Source organism: Gasterosteus aculeatus, chromosome 13, assembly GCF_964276395.1.
Source record: "Gasterosteus aculeatus chromosome 13, fGasAcu3.hap1.1, whole genome shotgun sequence".
NCBI classification, from domain to species: domain Eukaryota; kingdom Metazoa; phylum Chordata; class Actinopteri; order Perciformes; family Gasterosteidae; genus Gasterosteus; species Gasterosteus aculeatus.
In genome coordinates this window covers 2,205,446-2,227,003 of record NC_135701.1, presented here as the reverse complement: position 1 = coordinate 2,227,003, position 21,558 = coordinate 2,205,446, and the positions used below count along the sequence as shown (strand labels likewise).

General features: G+C 43.8%; 2 protein-coding genes across 2 annotated transcripts; both read left to right on the top strand.

The window, feature by feature from the left end:
* Positions 1 to 6,453: 6,453 nt before the first annotated feature.
* ccn1l2 (cellular communication network factor 1, like 2) lies at positions 6,454 to 10,475 on the top strand. The gene is made up of 5 exons (XM_040196726.2): positions 6,454 to 7,128; positions 7,287 to 7,500; positions 8,009 to 8,371; positions 8,999 to 9,201; positions 9,406 to 10,475. The coding sequence occupies exons 1-5, from the start codon at positions 7,060 to 7,062 to the stop codon at positions 9,706 to 9,708; spliced, it is 1,152 nt and encodes a 383-aa protein (XP_040052660.2). The 5' UTR covers positions 6,454 to 7,059; the 3' UTR covers positions 9,709 to 10,475.
* A 7,611-nt stretch (positions 10,476 to 18,086) lies between these two features.
* On the top strand, positions 18,087 to 20,784 carry lmo4lb (LIM domain only 4-like b). The gene is made up of 5 exons (XM_040196480.2): positions 18,087 to 18,443; positions 18,894 to 19,133; positions 19,235 to 19,331; positions 19,610 to 19,768; positions 20,077 to 20,784. Exons 2-5 carry the CDS (start codon positions 18,919 to 18,921, stop codon positions 20,083 to 20,085), a joined length of 480 nt encoding a protein of 159 aa, XP_040052414.1. The 5' UTR covers positions 18,087 to 18,443; positions 18,894 to 18,918; the 3' UTR covers positions 20,086 to 20,784.
* Positions 20,785 to 21,558: the final 774 nt, after the last annotated feature.

The following is a 21,558-nucleotide window of genomic DNA, read 5'->3' as shown; positions in this document are numbered from 1 at the left end:
TGGTAGCTCCTCCCATCACTGTGTGAATGATAAACCGCCCTGATGGTTATGGTAGCTCCTCCCATCACTGTGTGAATTATAAACCGCCCTGATGGTTATGGTAGCTCCTCCCATCACTGTGTGAATGATAAACTGCCCTGATGGGTATGATAGCTCCTTCTATCGGTGTGCGAATGGTAACGGTTATGGTAGCTACGTACAACAGTAACAGCATTTATGTAAGACAAATAATATAATATAACATTAACATAAACACAATACCACAAATAATTACAACTTCAACTAACAAAAGAAAACCAGAAACGCTAGTTTTGTTGAATTTTCCATTAAGTATCAGCTGAATGGGCTTTTAAAGAGGGGGGGGGTCTGATTCACCTCCCTGAATGACCTCGTCATTTGCATCATGAAGCGTTCTGTTTGCCCAGGTTGGTTTGGACAGTTCACTTGAAGTAAACATGCCTTTTCACATCAAAGAGCTCTTTGAATCAAAGACCTCGGTCCCCGTTGAATATCAGCACAAACAGTCCTTTTTCATCCCGCAGAATAGTGTCCATGGTGTGTCAGGGCGAGCCGGTGACCTCATCAAGGTCCAGTGTCTTCCCCACACGTACGATCCCTTCTGTGCTGTGACCTCGTTTCCATTTACTGTATATTGCAGTATATTCAGTGTTTGTGTCCCAGCGGCTAGAACCTTTTCTGTTTACAGCCTTGCTGTGACAACATTTGCCCTGGTGAATCACAGGCGGTGCAGTGTGTAGCAGTGTGTAGCAGTGTGTAGCCGTGTGTAGCGGTGCCACCCCAGCCTTTACACCAACAGGACACTCTCTGTCAGCTGGATACACTGCCAGCACCCACACTAAAGTACCTTTGAAATACCAGTTTGTTTATTCTTCTGTACTAAATATGTTCAAAAGGCCTCAGAATGACTGAAGAGACGTTCGTGTCCATAAATCACCATCAGCTCCTTCCTGCTGTGTTTTCTATTGTATTCTCATACAAATATACCGTCATGCTTCTGTATCTCATAATATTTTTGTTCTGTTGTTCTGTTGTTCTGTTTCTTCATTTCCATGTTCCAAGTTGTTAAAGAGGGTGACTCCACCTAATGGCCATATTGTTATTTGTAAATCTCAGATGATCTCAGTTTGAGGCCTTCAGTCACTAGTTTAAAAACATGGCGCCATAGATTGTCTTCTATTCTGCTTAAATTCTCACACACAAATTAAAAAATATCCTACTCAACTTAAAAGAGAGCTTTTAGTGTTGGTCAGCTATCCATTGTGGTCTGGGTAGTGTGGGATACATTCTTCTCAATTCTTGAATATAAGAAACAATTCTTGTTTCAGGGATGAGAAACACTGGGACTGGACACAATCGTTTGTTTGCTATAACGCCACAGGGCAGCTTCTCTGAGGACAGGATGTGTCCATCAGTAGCTGCAGCACACCTGCTCATGCCAGGTTATTGGTGCTCTGTGCTCCCTGCTGTCATCACTCCTATTAGCTGCTGGGGAGGAATGTGTGGCCCACAGCTTCCCTCTGTCTGCTGCCTGGGCAGCCGCCAGCTCGCATCATGGTGGCTGCAGGACGGTCGCACCTGCAGCCGCCACCCGCAGGACCAGCCCACTCCATGCAAACAGCTGGAGGCCTTGCAGCCAACCAAAGCTCTGGAAATAGCTATTTGGATCAAACTGGATCAAACTGGATCATTTTTATTTGATCTTTTTCACACTTACAGCTGTGGAATATCGTCCTGGTCCAACAGCTTCTTCATCCTCAAATCCTAAAAGATGCACAGAATCATTTTAGTTTTTAACGTTATATCTGGGATTCTCACTTTATTATCAACAAACAGAACTCAGATCTCATATACTTCTACTCCAACTGTTTTTTATGAAAGTGTGAATCAAGTATTAACTTGATTTGGAAAATCAATCAGCACAGTAAATTATTATTATCTTGTAATAAATACATTTTATCACTGTTAGTTGCACTAGCAATTGTACTCACAACAGAAATAGACCATATAGAACAGAGTATATATATATATATATATATATATATATATATATATGGGAATCACTTTTGCAATAAAACAAAACATATAAAATAAAAAACATTCTTCTAGTGTCAGCTAGTCTAGTTAATAGAATTTAACCTGATAGAAAATATTTTCTTTATATTTCATTATTTATTGTTTCTTTCACTCATTGGAGCTCAGTTTATCACCAGAAGACAGTGAATGTTTCTCTATGTAGGCATCATGCTGAACTGCTGCATCAATCTAACTTTCTCTTTCTTTCTGTTTTTGGGCTGCAGAGGATCATTGCAGTCCACATTGAACACAAACTACTCAATATATGAGTCCTCAAGCAGAACTACCCACTTTTGATCCTGAACATTAAGTATGCGTGAGACTACACCGGGTTGTGTGACCTCTTCAGCCAAGTCTGATTTTATATTTACGGTGTGATTGATTGATTGATTGACGATTGACGAGAAATCTGTTGAAAATATGGTAAAATACTGGCAGCTGGGGTTATTAGAACTCTGGCAACCACAGCTTTACTTAACTTCTAACTTACCTTTACTTAACTTATAGCATCGTTACTCCCCCTCCCAGTGATGATTGTCTCGGATCTTTTATTGTCTCAGATCTTGTCTTTTAACAATGGGGTTAAATAGGGTACTGTCCACAGAGTTTGTGAAGGAAAACCAAAAAGGCAGATGGCAGATGTGACATCAGAACAACTACAGTGTGTGGATGTTTGGCTCCCCTGATAGGACCAGAAAGATGTTCCATATCTGCAGATGAAAGGAATGACCTCAACATAGTATCTTGGTTGGAGTTGGGAGGATTCCACCATCTTTCTGTGGAGGTGGAAGTTCATTTTGAAAACACGTGTGTGTGTAACGAGGGGAAACGCTGACACGGGGCCCATCGAGACATTTTTACTTATCTATTATTATTATTATTATTTAGTGCTTGTGTTGCGTTTTTAGGGGACTTTATCAAACCGACATTTATATGTTAAAACAGGAGGAGAAAATTTTTTAGACAGCGGCGTTTGTAGCAATAAGTGCATTTGTTGTCAGAATACATTGTGAAGTGATGCCAAATTGAGATTGCAGACTGGAAAATCAATCCAAACATTTTGTGTGAAACGGCCAAAAAAGAAAACAGCAATGGCAATTGAAAATGACCATGATGACGGAAAACTAAACTTGGAATGAGAGGCGATGAGCAGACCGTCGTGGGCGCAGCGCAGCTCATGACTTTATCTGCTTACGCTCGTCTTCGAGTTCCAATACTGAGCTGGTGGTCAGTGTGTACAGTGAGGTTGGTATGTGGGATGAGTGATGACTGCAGGGGACAAGCAGCTTTCTAAGGACACCAGCATGAGGAATGTGGCAGATATATAGCGGCTGGAGGAGCAAGTCCACCCCTCCCACACACACACACACACACACACGTGTGTGCAGCTGATTCCACACTGAACACATGTACATTTACTCAATGCACAGTAGCGGTCTCAGGCTTAGTAACGGCCCTTCCAAGTTGAAACGGAAGTGAAATTACGAAAGAATAAAGAAGCAACTGAGTTTTGGAAAGAAATATGAAGTGACACCAATTCTAAGTCAATATTAGTTACTATTATTTATTTAGAAATGGGGGCAGCACGTGCTTGTTGTGGAGACACTTACTGCTTGTCTGATTTTCAGACTTTTGTCTGTAAAATATGAGGCAGATTGATTGCATGCCGAAGTGGATTGGAGCTCTGCAGCCACTGACTCTGGAGGGTTTTGTTAGCCAATAACATGTGTGTGTGTTGTTACTGCGTCTGGTTATCATTTCAGAGAAGGACAGCCTTACATTTCTCATTTCCAAATTGTATTTGCCTGTCTTTCTTTATAGATGCAAGGAACTGTCCTCTGCCCAACACATCTACAGGGCTCCTCTCCCCTCGGGCCCCAGTGAAATGATTCATTATTTATCCCCAGCACCTAGTCAGGGTTCAGTGTAAATAATGAACTAAATAAGACTTCATAGCAGGCATTGTGAGAAGAAAGTCGGTGTCCTCTGCTGATTGTGCAATGTGGGCTATGACACCATCTTGAAACTTTATGGACAGTCAAAAACCAGTGACTTCATTCACAAGCCATCTAATGTCTACTAGACTTCCCTAACCTTTGCTAAAGGGTTGCATTGCTATGAGGGAGCGTTGTTTAGCAGGATTTGGCATTTCCTTTGCTACATTTAAAGGAGAGCTCCCAGTGAAAAGGAGTCTGGTAACGTCTGTAGTTGCAGATTGTTGTTAGTATTCAGTATGAAGAATGTTTATCAGGCCGGCTGGTGGATGGTGTCAGATAGCTGAGAGCTGCGTGACGAATCCTGACCTTCATGTGTTTTAGAAATGTTTGCCTGGCTGACAAACAATGGTTGGCACGTAGCCAGACAGGAGGCTGCCAAACTGGCAACCCCTGCACCCCCGTGCAACTCCCTTCTCCCCCCGCTCCTCCATCAGTGTCCGACCCAGCGTGGCCAGTGCACACATCCTGCCTTTGTGGGCCAGGAATTCTAAGAATCCAGACTGCTGCCCAACAAGGTGCTCTCCCCCGACCTCCCTCTCAGCCCCCATCTCCCCCCACTCGAGTGTCCCAGTGGTTTCGGAGCGAGCCGACTGGGTGCCTGGCGGGTTTTTTCTGCAAACAGTAACATCACAGAGCTACAGCACCTGCTTTCAGGCAAAGCTGTGTGTTGTTGGACCAAGTGTCAACCTTAAAGCCACAGGTTTGATGATTATTTGTTCATCTACCTCTTTAATGGTGTAGAGCAGGGTGTCAAACTCATTTCAGGTTCGGGCCAGATGCTGGCCACTTTGATTGATGATTGATTTCTGGCATATGTGACATATGTGCCTAAAAGTGTAGTGTAACTACTGTATCTTCAACCTATTTTGAAGGCGATAATAGTTACAACACCTTTTTTGGCCCTCTAAAGCATACAATTCTCCTAATAAACTTCAGCAACGAGTATTCCACTGGAAGCGTCCAAAAACACTGATTGCAGGTTTAAAAAGCAACTCAACAGTAAATTAAAGTCTTGTTTATTCGTTTAGCTCCACACACTGTGCTGCACTGATGTAGATGTGTACTCAAGGGTGTGCCAGTACACTGTGACATCCCTGCTCGGTGTGGTTACTGGTAGGCCGGGGCACACTTTTGACCTCAACCTGTGAGGTTTACGACCTGCAGGTCAGAGGCCAGTTGGACCTTTGTAGCAGGTTCTGTGGGCCATTGTCTAACCAGTTACGCAGCCCACAAGGCCTCACAAGCCATGTGAACCTAAAAACAATGTGTTCCTGTCCTTTTTGTGAAATAATAATACTGGTTTTCACTCATTTGTGTTTGTGAACAAACTAAAACATAATCAAGCACTTTCAGAAGATTTTCCAGATGAAGGCTCTGATTGGTAGATCATGATTTAGTTTTCAACCGGTTTGTGCTCATCTTTACCCATGGTAATGATATCAGTCCAAAACATTTAATCTTTCTATCATGTTTTACTGTAAAAAATACACCAAACGTAGGCTAATAATGAAATGCATGGGAACATGGGATTTAAGGGCGGGCAGCTACTTATTGTTTTTCAATTTTAAGCACTACAAGCAAACAGCTAGCGAGTCACATCAATGACAGACAGGGTGGAACAGACAGACTTTAGACTGCTGAACTAAAATAAATTGTGAGTTAATTTGTTTTGCCGCACTACGTAACGGCTACCTCCGAGTTACGAGCAGAACCCAGAGAGGAGTTCCCCCTGTTTGGGGTTGTTTTTCTTAGATGGATTATTACAGGCTTACTCATTTACAAAATAATTTGTATCATTGTGAAATTTTAAGTCATTCTTGACCTGTTTCCACCCAGGTTTATATCGCAACACATGATCTACCTCAACAGATGGTGTGGGTGCTACAATAATGTAGATAAAGCCCCTAAATCATCGACATTCCCAGGGTGTGATCAAAAGCAACACAACAGCCACTGGGTGGACCTTTGACCTTTTTGTGATTATTTGTAAAATATCATTGATGTCAGAAATTATCAGATGCCTTTGTGGACCTACCAGACTCACTGCTACATACTTGTTTACTATAGTTCGTCCCACAGAAAGCACAGCTGGTCAATTCTTCTGAAATGATGTAACGCATAATCACTCACAGGCTTCTCAGGGAGCAAGGGGAGACCTTCAGCAGCGTAATCAAATTTGCCAAATTAGTTTTCGCATGTTTCATGACTGCGTGAGCCATCGCTAAATTCCATGACCTTCCTGCTGTCCATCAAAACACCTCAGGCGCTGTGGGATGACAATGGAAAGGCAGAGTTTTTCCTACCAATCATGGGAACCTGAGGACCGGGTTGTATTTCCTGGAATGCGGCCCAATCGGGAAGAGATGGAGGGAACACAGGATGTCCTGAGCACCATGCACCACAGCAGTGGAGAGGACGGAGCTGGTCAAGGACTTATTCACAGGGATTTTCTCCGCATCCCCGTGTCCCATGTTAAAGACTCAACCTTGATGGAGGTTTTCATTTAAACCAATCGTTTGCCTGGATATTCCAATCACCCTTGATGACGAAACTTCGCGACATTTAGCCTGCGTACATTCTGACGCCTTGATATTCCTCCCTGGGGTCAGCTGTCCACAATAACACAGTATTTCACACCAACTCCCTCTGGACGCTCTCCAGCCGCCTTGAGCGTGGAGGTAATGATATGGCAGAGGGGGCGGGGCATGTGTGTCTATAAGAACAGGCCCTGCACAGGGAAACCTCTCTATGAAGTAGACCTGAGCTGGGCCAACAACAAGTTTCTAAAGGAGAGCAAGCAAGAGCAGACGGGTTCACCTCTCTGTGCACGGACTCTGAACTGTGGAGCCGTTTTTACCCTGGAAGCGACACACCAGACCTCGGAGGGTCAATTTCAAAATTCTTACTTCTATAATCTTCCTCAATTTGGAATATCATTTTCTCTATCCATTAAGTCTTTCGGTTCAGGATGCTTAGCCCTGTTACTATGCAGCAGATCATGTCCACCCTGTTTGTGTTCTGCAGCGCTGCAGTGATGGTGAGTTGACGTGACACTTGCTTTTACACTTTCTGTGTTACTACTTTCTGTTGTCCTATTATCCAGTCATTATATGCAAAAGTAGATGGACTGTAATTTCATTCTTGAGATTTTTCATTTTTATCCACACTGCCCTGACCTCTGACCCTGGTCCTCAGGCTGACAATGAATGCCCAGCTGAGTGCTCCTGCCCCCCTTCGCCCCAGCCGTGCCCGCCGGGCGTCAGCTGGGTGACCGACCACTGTGGCTGCTGTAAGGTTTGTGCTAAGCAGTTTAATGAGGACTGCAGCGCCACCAAGCCCTGTGATCACATCAAGGGGCTACGCTGCCATCTGGGGGCCGGAGGAGACCCTGAAAGAGGCCTGTGTAGAGGTGAGCGGAGGCGCATTTTTAAACTTTTCAAGCTATTCATTTCATACCAACATAAAGATATTATAACACAACAACCAATTTAATTTATTTCTGAATTTTCTTTGCGTATTGTACATCTTTTACGTTGTCCATTTTGTACATCTCTCACACCTGTGTCCATCCAGACAAGAGGAATCCTCCTCTGCCGTTCTCCCTAAGCTTTTTATTTTTGGGAGGGGGGGGGGGGGGGGGGGGGTCCTGTGCCAATGTGAGGGTCTGGGACTGAGGATGTCACATTTGTACAGACTGGATAGCCCTCTGAGGCAACACTTGTTTTTGTAAAGCAGCACTCATCTGGGTGGATATGAAGAATTCTAACGGTTCAAATATAATGAAATATTCATTTTATAGATATAATTCTTTGTGCAGTTCGATGATTACGATGTTTCATTTGAGATGGTGTTTCTGTTGAGCGTGGGTTTTTCACTTCATGTCTCCCTTTGTCTGTGTGTGTGTGTGTTGCTGAAAGCTGAGGCCCAGGGTTTGCCCTGTGAGTTCAGCGGGCGGGTGTACCAGCATCGGGAGGACTTCCAGCCCAACTGCCAACACCAGTGCACCTGTATGGACGGTGTGGTGGGCTGCATGCCCCTCTGTCCTCGCCAAGTGCCACTGCCCTACTGGCGCTGCCAGCGGCCCCGGCTGGCCAGGCCCGAGGGCGGCTGCTGCGAGGAATGGGTGTGTGACGACAGCAACCACATCAGCGAGGAGCCAGAAGACCTCACACACACCTCACTGCCAGACAGACTGTCCCTTCCTAACCACATCAATGGGCTGCTGCAGGCCCCGCCGCAGCCTCGGCACCCAACCGCTGCCGGGGGGGTCTTGCGCGGAGGTGAGTTCCTCCTGAGGCCCACCACCAACACTAAATGAGATCTGAATGACATTCATTATTGTTGGTGTGCTGATCAGATTAACGATTAATCATAATTAATAAATAACCATGATTAAAGCAATCCTGGTAAAAAAAACTGCTTTGGAATCCATTGTGACTGGTTTCAGAGAGATCAACTTTTGGTGTAATTTGTTTACCTACTAATTACAAATATATACTTTTTATACTTTATGCAGATATTTTTTTGCATTTCTTTTAAAAAGATGAGAATGATAACTTATATATAACAAATAAAGGATTTAGTCTCAGGGGAGCATGTATGTGTTGACATTTTGTAGAAGAGTTTTGGCCTGATATTGACACCACAGTTCAGATGGCGATGTGTCACACAGCACAGGGGGAACATGTCCACAGCTATTCCCATGAAAATGCGAGATTGTTTAGATATCATGCATAAATAGCTGACATCTCTACTCGAGTTCTTCCATTGCTGGCGCGAGAGTTTCTTGCAAAATCACGATTATGGGTATTTTTTACAAACTCACTCAATGCTCGAGTGGGTAAGAGCTCACATGGATATATTGTTTCATTATGACTCATTGGCTTTGTTTACTGGCTTTACCGCAGAGATGGCGTCCTTCCCCGTGTCTACGATGTTACACAAATCCAGCTGTTTCCCACAAACCACCGAGTGGACCGAGTGTTCCACCACGTGTGGGATGGGAATTTCAAGTCGAGTGAGCAATGACCACCCCGACTGTCGACTGCTCAGAGAAACCAGGCTGTGCCAGATACGCCAATGTGAGCTGCAGCCTCCTGCAGCTAGCAAGGTACGCTACGAAACACACCTGCAAGGAAAACATTAAATATGACCATACAATATTGGTGGAATATGAGGCAGCATTACAAAGTAAGATGTTTGTAGCCTACTGTAAGTCTTCTGAGTAAACAAATAATTCCATAATTTAATACTGCACAGTTTCTTGATGAAAATGTAATGAGACCATTTTGGCGGCTCTGTTGCTCCCATCCAGAAGGGGAAGAAGTGTCAGCGAACATTCCGCCCCCAGGAACCAGTCAGGATCACCTTCGCCGGATGCTCGACCACACAGCGGTACCGCCCTCGTACCTGTGGGACTTGCAGCGACGGCCGCTGCTGCACGCCCTCCGTCTCCCGCACTGTGACGCTCCGCTTCCACTGCCCCGACGGAGAGGGCTTCTACAGAAAGGTCATGTGGATACAGCGCTGCAGCTGCAATAGAAGCTGTCACGTTCACAGCGGGCCTTCCAGCCCCTCGGTTAGCCTCCACAATGACATCCACACCTTCAGGCGCTGAGGCAGTCTCCTTTGCCCCCCCCCCCCCATCCCCGCCCCCTCGCTGACTAGGCTTTACACTCGCTTGCACTTTAAGCGTCCTGCTACCAGCACATCAGTCTGTTCACACTTGTGTTACTTCTCGTGTGCAGGGCAGCACTGAGGACATGACACTGCAGAAAGTTGTTTTTCAGTTAAGTTTAAATGCAGTTAACCAGTAATACAGATGTGATGGAAAATGATGGACAGGCATTTTGAATAATGAGAAATAACTATACAAAATATTAACGACTATAGGAGCTATGTGTTCTTAATTTCCTTTCCTTTATCGTAACCATGGACCGATCGTGGTATTGATTGTGTGAGTGTGAGTTTGTGTATGAGTATGTGTGTTTTTATGTGCATATGTCTGAAGGATGACAAACGTAACATGTGAAAGGTGTTCACGTGTTACTCGCAATTCCTCCCTGGGCAAAATGTAAATAAAACATGTGTTAAAAATTGCAATGTAAGTTACTTTGGATGAAAGCTAAATGACATGTAATGTTCCAGAGAATGTGCTCATTATGTTACTACAGTATATTGAGAAAAAACAGTGGTTGTGGACTTCCCCCTTAGTTGTGGAGCTGTAAATACTAGGATCACCTCATTTTTCGTGGTGTGATTTTATATTTTATTTTTGTGTGTCCTCACTCTGTACACACAGTGTTTTATTTTGAAATAATGCTATGTATTTAAGACACATGTATTTAAGTTACACATTTCCTGCAAATAAAATGATATCTTATATTTTCGGTTAATGTTAATTATTGAATTGAATCTATCGAAAGGCATTTCAGATATTGCACTTCCACAAGGTCACATGTAAATCGATCTCGTCGGGCTTCAGGGAATGTGTTTCTCTCCGGACCAATCCGCTACCTATAGGGAGCCGCTGATTTTGGTGTGAGTAACAACACAACACAATAACATAGAAACAACCGAAATGTTTTATTTACATCAACAATGGATGTTTTGGCATCATATTTGTATCTCAATGTGTAGTGGTCGGTATTTTTTATTATCCCTCTGTAAATATATAAATCAATCTTGACAACTCTACCGAACCACTAAACTTTTGGCATCGTAGTAACATATTTCCCCGAACTGAGGTCCGACACAAGAACAAAGTCGAGTGGACTCAAGCTCCAGTTTAAGTGTGTTTGAGGGAGACAGAGAAAGGGAAAGAAATGACGGATTATTAAACACAATGTTTTTGTAAATTCAAAATAATTCACTCAGAACGCTGTGTTGCTACTTTTTACATGTGACATTTTCTTGTGAGCTCGGCCTGAGCCTACCCACCTCGTTGTGGGTTAACCTTTGCAATAGTGCCGTGTTCCATTAGGCCGAGTGCGTACACAAGCTGCTGGTTGCAGCAAAAGGCAGCGGTCTTCAGTAAAAACAGCTCTGAAAATTCCACTGTGACACTTCCTGCTCAGCAACCAAAGCACAGATGGGCAGACTTTGTGACTAGCTGGTGAAAAGTATAATAAAGTAGAACATTTAGCAGCTAGAGAAATATTTTTGTCTTTTTGGAAACCAAACTAGAGAGATTTTTTACTCAAGTGAATCAGGTGGACACAAATGTGTGTCTGTGCGTGTTCACCTGCTCGTCCATGAAACCACATCTCAGATAACATACGAGACAAAAACCTACTTTTGCCTTCCATCATGGGGGTACTAACTCAAACTGAATAGTGTCTCAGCTATACTGATCAAATATTACTATAACTGAATCGTCATTTTTCAAACAAGGTGGAATTCTTTCACCGGCCGACCGAAAGGAAAGAACCATAAAGCAAACATGACAAACCATGTGACCATGGAGACTTCCCCACCATCTGCTGTTGTCACTGATGGTCCCAAGGACCTCCGATCGCTTAACATTACCCTTCATGACGTTGTTTGTCAGCTTCAACTGTTTGATTGGTGTAAATTTAAGGAAATTGTCGTTCTTGAGTTGTTGTACACAAAAGCGTGTGTCCCATAACAACATTTGTTATTGTGGCATTTGAGTTTGTACCCTATGGTTGAATGCACTTATTGTACGTCGCTTTGGATAAAAGTGTCAGCTAAATGACATGTAATGTAATGTAATTTAAGTGAAGTTAAAGGCACATTGAGAATCAGGTATTAGGAAAATATTTCTGTTGATTTGAATGTCTTCTGGAGTTTATCTTTGGGGTAATAACTGAATGCTGCTGCCAGAGAGGTTCATTTGTTGCAGTATTTGAGTTGAGAATTGGATTTTGTGTTCAATTTTGTTATCTTAGATTGGATTTATGAAGCAGTGTCCCTGAAAACCTTCATGGGGAGACCTGAAACATGACTATTATGCTGTAATGCACTATGAACAACACTGTAATATTATACACGTTTGTAACTGAGGCCATTGACACGAAGCTACAAACTAAAGCATTGGTGTACTGGGCGTGTCTTACTACCAATAGAAGTTGAGCTGATCTCAACTTTCTTCAACGCTCCAATAACACGGTGAAGCATCAATCATGTGTTCCACCTTAAAGAACGATTTGACAAGATGTATGTAACGTAATATATGGTAATCTTGGGATTTGGCTCGCTAGTTTTAGTTAGACTCAGGAGATTAAGATTAGATTATTTTAGCAGGAGAGCACGCCTAGCGGTGGGAATTATAATATATGTGATAATGTTTAGTGTTAGAATAGTAGTTTGCGTGTTACATGATATTATTTATTACATCAGAATATCAGATTAATAACTGCAATATGAATTAAACACAAAATATAGTAATTTATGTAATTTAATTACGGTACACATGACATCCAGTCGCAATGTAAAGTTGAAGCCTGGAGGAAGAACACTTAAACCTTTCTTAAGGTTTCTTCAATATTGATATTTTTATATTTCTCTCTAATGAAGTTGTTTTTTGGAAGATTTTTCTCCCGTCAAGCCGCTTAAGAGCAAAGGATGTAGGACTGCCCTGCGAGGCTATTGTTTGATTTTGGACCATATAAAATTAGTTAGAAATAATGGTTAAAAAGTGATGAACTGTGCTTATTTAAGACGTATTATAACTAGAGTGTATTGGCTATTGGATGTTGATAATATTACACATAATATGTTGTGTTTCCATGAAGAAGCTTTACGCCAAAGGTATGATCATTAAATGTATTGTAATATTAAGTTAATATTAAGTTAATAGGGATTGGTGGGGCAGTGAGGGATTTCAGATCCAGCCCTCAGATGAAGCCTGGGGAGAGAATTATGGAATGGCTGGAGGCAGAAAGGGAAAACAACCTGGAAGGAGCTACGTTTCAATGTGCAACCAACCACATACACCTCCAACAAGATTAGAAGGTCTCTGCTGGAAAAGAGGCAGAGAGACTCCTCCTGAGAACTATTATTGATGGTCATATTAGATATTACCCTATTCATGTCGTATTACACTTTGTAATTGTATTGCTTCTGTTTGTTATTAAAATAATTTTCATTTTAACCCCAAGCCAGTTGATTCTTTTGAATTGTCACGTTCAGCTGGGGGGAAGGGAAAAGAAAGCTGTTGTCAGGAAGGTACGTTGGGGAAGGTATGACTCAGACGCAGAGTTTGCAGGAAACAAAAAAAATCCAGAACTCAAATTTCCAAAGAGGAAAAAACATAGTCCGGGAACAGGAGACATGGACATGGACATGGACTTTCGAACAATTAACAATGACACAAGTGACAGGAGACAAATATAGCTTAAATACACTAGGGAGGTGCAGGTGATTGGAAACAGGTGGAAACAATCATGACACACAGACAATCACAGGGGAGGACAGGACAAGGCAGGAAGTGACGTTACCCAGGGAGACAAGAGGCAAAAAACTACAAAATAAAACCGGACATGAACCCAATCCGTGACAGCTGTGGCTTTGTTCAGCTGCTCGACTCCACAGTTTAGCTTGTCATCTAAGCAGTGTTGTATTGCTGGGTATATGCAGCTTTGCAGCATACATACCTACTCCGAAAACACTTCTGAATCCATTCTGATACTTACATTGCTTCAGGGAACAATACAATTTTCTCACAGACTAAAGTTGTATTTTTTATCATGCAAGTTTGATTAATTTGTCCCATACCTAGGTTACTTTAGTAATGGCCCTATAGTGGTTTAAACCCCAAAACCGGTTATTTAACTATTTGTTTCATAATCTATTCCTAAACCTAATCAAGGGCACTATGTTGTTTCCTGTGAAGAGTTAAGTTTATTTTGAAAAGACTATGCAAGTGGAAATGAATAATTCATTGGACTTGTATCAGAAGATGCTGCTGTTAAAGATGTTAGAATCCAGATTCTGCTTCACAATCTGCAAAGAAGCATTAAAAATAGACATTTAGCATCAATTGCAGGATGTCTGCGTTGTATTTGTATAAACGAGCACCCAATCTGACAACCTTTGCATCGGAGAAAAGAGAGACAACGCGTACGGTACTAAAAGTAAAAAAATAATCAGCAACATTCAGTGTTGCCCGGCCCATCTGCCCCCACAAAATGGTTGCTTCACTTTTTTTGCTTCAAGGACGGAACAGAGCGACATGGAAAAGACTTCTTCTCCGGTTCCTATAATGACTTCATAAGCGCTTTTTAGAAAAATAGAGAGCATTTCAACTGGAATCGCAAAGAAGCACCCACATAAAAAAGGTGGAGCTGTGAGAAAAATACGGGGATGCTGCACTTTTCCTCAGACGCATGTGGCCAAATGCGCTCGTCATTGTAAACATTAAAAGATGAGAACAAAACAAGACATTTTCCACCGTGATTGCCTCTAAAAGGCAGCTGCTGGAGACAAAAAAGGGATGGAGTAAATGGAGAAGGTTGGGGTACTCTCAAATGGATGCCACTTCTTTCTTTATGAAGATGGTTTCCTCTGAAATTCCTCTGAAAAGATTCGCTTACCCAGGACCTGACAGTCAACTTTGGGAACTCCGTACTAACGCCCACTTCGACTGCTAAGAACCTCGGCGTCACACTCGACAGCCAACTCTCCCTGACTCCCAACATCACCGCGACAACGCGATCCTGTAGATACACGCTCTACAACATCAGGAGAGTCCCCTTCTCACTCAGAAGGCTGCTCAGGTACTGATTCAGGCTCTTGTCATCTCCCGCCTGGACTACTGCAACTCCCTCCTGGCTGGTCTCCCTGCCACCGCCATTCGACCTCTGCAGCTCATTCAGAATGCAGCAGCTCGACTGGTCTTCAACCTTCCGAAATTCTCCCACACTACTCCACTCCTCCGCTCTCTTCACTGGCTACCGGTGGCCGCCCGCATCCAGTTCAAAACACTGGTGCTCACGTACCATGCTGTGAATGGATGGGGTCCAGCTTACATCCAGGACATGGTCAAACCCTACATCCCAACCCGTACTCTCCGCTCTCCTTCTGCAAAACTACTCGTCCCTCCCTCACTGAGAGCAAAACACTCGACTAGGTCTCGACTCTTTGCTGTCCTTGCGCCGAAATGGTGGAACGAGCTCTCTGAAGACACCAGGACCGCAGAGAGCCTTCACATCTTCCGCCGCAAACTAAAGACACACCTCTTCAGACTCTACCTCGACTAAAGACTAACAAAGTGTAGCACTTAAATTGTACTTGTAACGTCACTCATCTATAGCAAATTATAAATTGGCTTATTTGAGGAAATGGCACTTTCTTGTTTCTTGTTCTCCTGAGTTTGTACCCTATGGTTGAATGCACTTATTGTACGTCGCTTTGGATAAAAGCGTCAGCTAAATGACATGTAATGTAATGTAATGTAATGAAATAGGGCTGGGTATCTTTGCACAAAAGGTTAGATAACCTAGTATTTTTGACTGCACTGTTTCAATGCCAACAGAAAACTCCTACGGGGAGGAGTAGATTTGATTTTGAGAGCCTTTGTCATCTTCCTAAAGTAAAAATTATTTTTCTGCATGTTCAGTGAATGTTTTGATAAACTGCTCCTGTTACTGACCTTTTTTGAGGGATCTATTGCATTCAGGACCAGAGAGATCAGCTGCTGCTGGCAGATGTAGCGGCAAGTTTTTGTATGTGTTTTGGTGTGTACGTCAGGCTGAAGGGTGACTTCAAGCTGACAGATTTGCAACACTGATGCTCGAGGAGTTCGTAGGGTGTCATAGTTTAAATTTAATTCACTTTAGATATAACTGCCATATACAGAAACTTTTAGGTGTTCGACAAGGTGGCAGTGTGAACATTACATTACAAGCTATTCTGTTAAGTAATAATTGAAATCTAAAGAGTGATGAGGAGTCTTCAACTTTCATTGCTATAAATAATCTCAATTCGTTATTAATTTCCAAAAATTAGTGACAATGCCTTACCTCTGGACTGACTAATTATCAAGCGTTTAGGATGAATCATTTCTAAGAAAATACCACAAAACTCCGATGATACTGAGGTGCTTTAACTCCGAGAATAGCGCCTCAAATGGAAGGATCTCTCCACATGACGCTGAAAGCTTCATTTATGAGCTTCATAAATGGGATTATTTTGTCATTGATCATGCCCCACAGCGGTTTGTATTGGCTGGGAAGCCCAACTGGAAGCTACAGGTGTTGCCCAGTCTCACAGAGAGCTGTGACTTTCAGCATGGCATTGACGGAGTAACAGGAAATCCACAGGGCCTCGGGGAGTGGTGGAAAGAGGATGCCACACTCGCCAAAGCAGAGGAAACCCCCCCTCAACAATTCCTCAAAGAGTCCAGTTCTGTATGAGGCTTCACAGAGGTGCAAACACTGGCACAAAGGACAATAGCTACTGTCATGCTGTTACCCCTAATTACTACCCGGGCAAAATGTAAAAAACCATGGGTTAAAATGCAATGCAAGTCGCTTTGGATAACAGCATCAGCTAAATGACATGTAATTTAATGTTACCGCAACCTTCGCCTCTTCTGATACTACTACTGCGGCTATAGCTGCCCCACCTAACATATCATGTTTTATGCCTGACTTGTACAATGCCACTGACGCAAGTCGACTTAGAAAAATGAAGCTGCCACACTGTGTGAAACAGTAAGTGTAATGCCATGCAGACATTATTTCCAGAGGAAATAATCTTTGCACAGTTCCTTATTTGGGAACCAGAATCAACCATCACTGGTTGACTCTCTCAGATAAGTGTAGTGTTTCACTTAATTGAGGGCAGCAGTTAAAAGGCCTCGACCCCTTTAAAGATATGTACAGTTGTATGGAGTTCAGTCGCCTTGCTTGCCAGAATGTTTTGTGGACTGAAAAATTGTTTAACATTTTTATTTTTATTCCATGTCATATTTCTGTGTGACTGAATATGTACCCCCATTGGTTAGTTGGTAATAGCCAAAATCTTTATTTGTGGTGTTATGCAGCATAGTGAGCTCAGTTAATCCATCCAGTCATCTGTAGGTTCACCTGCTGCTCTTTTACCATTTATAAAGATTTCTCTTTGTCCATTATGTCCATCTTTGCAGCCCCTGTTCCTACCAACCTCACAACCTTCATTCTTTAATGAAGCCTTTATGTTTTACAATTCACGTTTCTGCCTGAATCTCAATGACTCATTAGCCTTAAACAATTATCTCAAGATTGTTAAACCAATATTTCCCCATGTGTGATTTCCCCAGCTGGCATTGTTGCCCCCCAAAGCCCTGCACAAAAACATTTAGCCCAGTTGGCAAGCCCAGTTACGATTATGACAATAAAGCTGATCCTTTGAGACAGTGTGCTGTTCCTGGTCCATTTGGATTTTCTCTAATTCGTCATATCTCACCACAATCACCAGGACGAACAATGGCCACTTACCATTGAGGGCTTGTTGCATTATTATAGAATGCAGCCCTCTACTGGTTGTCAGCTGGAAGTACAGCCTGGTGTAGCGTTGAGTAGGCCTGCCACCTACTGAGACAATAGGAAGAAATTATCCATACTATTCTGGTTTTATTGCTAGGGCATAAATAGCTAAGATTCAAGTGATATAAAAATGATCAAAACCAGTTTATTGTCACACCTAGAAGGATAACTAAACACAAACTCCACTGTATGCATGGCCTGAACAGGAAAGCGAAAGTGACAGGAAATTCTACAATTTTAAACCTGCTACTGAAACATGGCTGCATGTAAGTTGGACTTTTTTTTAAATGATATGTGCTAATGTTGATTTCAGATGACCTATATAGTTCCTCTAACCACCTCGGACTGAGAATCAACGAGATGAGGTACAGCATAAGAAACACTACAGCAGTTCATGTCTGCACCGTGAACACACTCCGATGTAACATTACGTACTAACAAGCCACTACAAAGCCATAAATCATTGTGAGCGAGGACACGCCCCCCTGCTCTCCTATTGGCTGCTGCTCGCTGCTTGTCGGTTCCGTCCCCTCTTGGTCGTTTAAAAGCTCCTTGCGCAATTTGATGAATAGAGTCGCTGTCAGGAGCAGATGCGGGTACGTTGATGGATGCTCGGCGCTAACGGGGAGGAAGAGGAGCTGCGCCATGTCTCCTCCTCACGGCTACATGTAACGCTGCTTCGGAGCTGGACGTCGGTGAGAGTTTGTCCAACTATTTCCGTCCGTCCCGGGCTCGGTGTCGCGTTGCCCTGAGCCATGGAGAGCAGGACATGTGAGCTGTGCGCGTGAGGAGCTTCTTTGGACTCTTTATCCTTTTACGAAAACTTCACCCGGGAGGACAAGCCTTAACAGGGCTCGTGAAGGTAACATGTTTGTCCTCGTTGCAGCTGTGGGACACGTCCCCCTAGAGACGTGAGTCCAGCTTAACTGACTGACACTCTACTTCACCACGTCAGGAGTGGTACTGCATGTTAAAACACAATACTGCTAATCAGAAACCCGCTGTTAATCCTGTGAACTTAAAGTCAAAATAACCTATTGCCTGTGCTACATAAATAAGCGCTGTGGTCCAATTCTAGTTAAGAATGGAGCCTTTTATTCGGTTGATCACATGCTGTGTGTACAGATGTTTTTGTGTGTCATCGTGTAACAATCGGCCACACTCGTCCTGCTGCCGGCTTTGTCAGAGCAGGTGCAAGTGTCATAAATACATTATTGCAATGGTATCATTCACCAAAGGAAACAGAAATAAATGCAGCGTTGTTTCAGACATTTGACCAGGAATCTCCTTCTTTCCACCACTGTGTGCCCAGGGGGCCTCTGAGGGCCCACATCGGCATGGTGAACAGCCAGGCGTCGGGCGTCGCGCCAGCCCCCAGGGCCTGTGCAGGGTGCGGGGGCAAGATCGCAGACCGCTTCCTGCTCTTCTCCATGGAGCGCTACTGGCACACGCGCTGCCTCAAGTGCTCCTGCTGCCAAGCCCAGTTGGGGGACATTGGCACCACCTGCTACAGCAAAGGGGGCATGATTCTGTGTCGGAGCGACTACATCAGGTGAGAAGAAGGAGGAGGAGGAGGAGGAGGAGGAGGAGGAGAGGAAGCTGCCGGTTTGCGAAGCTGCACAGACGGAGAAATCTGTGCCTTTGTGTTTGCAGGCTGTTCGGGCACAGCGGGGCGTGCAGCGCCTGCGGACAGTCGATCCCCGCCAATGAGATGGTGATGAGGGCGCAGGGGAATGTTTACCACCTCAAGGTAAGTCCCCAGCTCTCACATCAGCACACTTTGCCCCCCCGCGGCTCGCTTGACAGAAACCTCTGGAATCTGGTGGAAACAGCGGAGGGAAGGTTGGAAGGTTGGAAGACACTGTTTAAAAAAACTGTTTTTTTGACATATTGGACTGTAGTCCAATATGTCTGTTAGTTTCAGTTTTGCACATCTAGTTTTGCACGCTTCGTATCATGCTCACAATAAGTCAATGTGTTGTAGTGGCCTGAGTTTGATCCATTTGAGTTTCTTTGTGTTCTCTGCAGTGTTTCAGCTGTGCCACCTGTAGAAACCGACTAATGCCCGGGGATCGCTTTCACTACATCAACAGTACAATCTTCTGTGAGCACGACAGACCCGGCGCTGTCCTGCTCAACAGCCACCTGCCTCCTCTTCAGAGCAGCTCTGTGCTGGCAGACCAGAAGGTGAATGCTTATTCGTGTAACGCTATTGCAGTGCTGTAAAGTGAATAACTCAACATGTGAATCCAGCCTGTGCTGGTGGCTGCATATAGGCCATGCTTTTATGAATGACAAAAACAAGGTATATGACTATTGTCAGAGTCTGCAAAAGAAACCAACCTTACAAAGAATAGATGACAGAAGTTCATGGCTGTGGTGGAATGTACACAGGAGTAAGTGCTGTAATGTCGGGGCCCGTTTGGAACTGGATCCATATGGACCAACTACATTGGGATACTATGTCCTGACCCGTGTCTCTCTGTCATCTGCAGGTATGCTGAGTGGCAGAAGTAACGCGCCTCACACTCTCACCCTGAGCTCCACGCTTCTCCTGCTTCTGTACTTGTTGTCGTGGATTTTTCATCACTGCCTGGCTACTCCTCCCGAGGGAGGACGCAGTTTCTCACCAAGATCCCGGTCCGTCAGCATATCAGAGACTAAATGCCGCGTACAAAACTACATTCATGTTATGTCCTCCAGTTAAAGTGGTATGTGTGCATCATCAAAGATTTTCAGTACGAGTGGACTTAACTGGCTAAAGGCGTCTTGGGGACCAAGAGAAGGCTGTGGTAAATCAATGAGGATGAAGGTGTACCACCTGGAAGAGGGACCGACGGATGCTTGAATGGACGTGAGACGGGCCGGCGTACAGTGACGGTCCCGAGTGTTTCTAATGGACTCTTGATCTCTCTCTAGTGTATGTTAACACTCACACATGAGGAAGAGCTATAAAATGGTACGGAATTGTTCAGTCTTGGGGAAAACTTAAAGTGAGATTCAAACCCAGAGACTTTTTAAACACAAATGTAAAAATGTTAATGTTGCTGTATCATTGCTGCTTTTTCAGACGCCCTTGGAACAGGAAGTGAAAAGATCTGGTGAAGTTTTTGTTTGATTTCTTCATCACATACCTGTTCAATGTGTGGAAAAACAAATTGTGGAGTTCATAACAAAATGCTATTAAAATGATTTTCCTGTAACACGTCTGGAAGCGGGCTGCGATCATTATGAAGCGCCTTCGAGGCAGCAGAGTGGCGTCGTATGGTACCAAGATGGAACTGTTTATCTCTCGCTCTTTAGCCCTGTATGGTGAAAACATGCCCGATTACCCCCAGGAATGGAATTAGGGGGCTTGAGCTCTGACCATTTACAGAAGCAATTAAAGACGAGCCCAGTATCTGTGCTGCTGGAGCTCCTGGGAGGCTGAACTCGGGGCATAACCCGTGGCTGCCCGGCCCGTGGCTGCCTGCATCTAATAAAGCCTAATCTGGAAGCGGATTAATTAAAGGGGAGTGGCCTCTCTACATCCAGGGCATTTGAAACAATCTCATGTATTTACCAACACATTCTGGTTTGACTTCCCTCTTAGCTCTTTGTTCTCTGCCACTGCATAGTTTCTGAAAAAGATTTTCCTGAACACCGGGTGCCTTTTGAATGCGAAGTACAAACTTCCCGTCTCAGATCGGTTGATCGCAGCGGTATGAAGCGGAAGATAGAATCTGCTCTACTTTCACACCTCTACCCAGAGCACGAAACTCACACCTCTAGTGCGCTTAGCTATTTCAAAACATCCCACCTGTCATGGTAGTTGCTGATACTGCATCAATTATTTATTTCACGTCTGATCAAGAAGCGTCACGCAAATTCATTAACGTATGCAAATGATCACAATTACAATTATCTTTGTATCGTGAGGGTGAAGAAATAAAACCTCGGCACATTCCCGACTCCCACTGCACCACAAGTTACACTTT

Bases quoted from the DNA above. Each gene is read 5' to 3' on its own strand.
- ccn1l2 (XM_040196726.2), top strand. From the start codon at position 7,060: ATGCTTAGCCCTGTTACTATGCAGCAGATCATGTCCACCCTGTTTGTG. The intron at 7,501-8,008 runs GTGAGCGGAGGC...TGTTGCTGAAAG, and splicing joins TGAAAGAGGCCTGTGTAGAG to CTGAGGCCCAGGGTTTGCCC. The intron at 9,202-9,405 runs GTACGCTACGAA...GCTCCCATCCAG, and splicing joins AGCCTCCTGCAGCTAGCAAG to AAGGGGAAGAAGTGTCAGCG.
- lmo4lb (XM_040196480.2), top strand. From the start codon at position 18,919: ATGGTGAACAGCCAGGCGTCGGGCGTCGCGCCAGCCCCCAGGGCCTGT. The intron at 19,134-19,234 runs GTGAGAAGAAGG...TTGTGTTTGCAG, and splicing joins TGTCGGAGCGACTACATCAG to GCTGTTCGGGCACAGCGGGG. The intron at 19,332-19,609 runs GTAAGTCCCCAG...TGTTCTCTGCAG, and splicing joins GGAATGTTTACCACCTCAAG to TGTTTCAGCTGTGCCACCTG.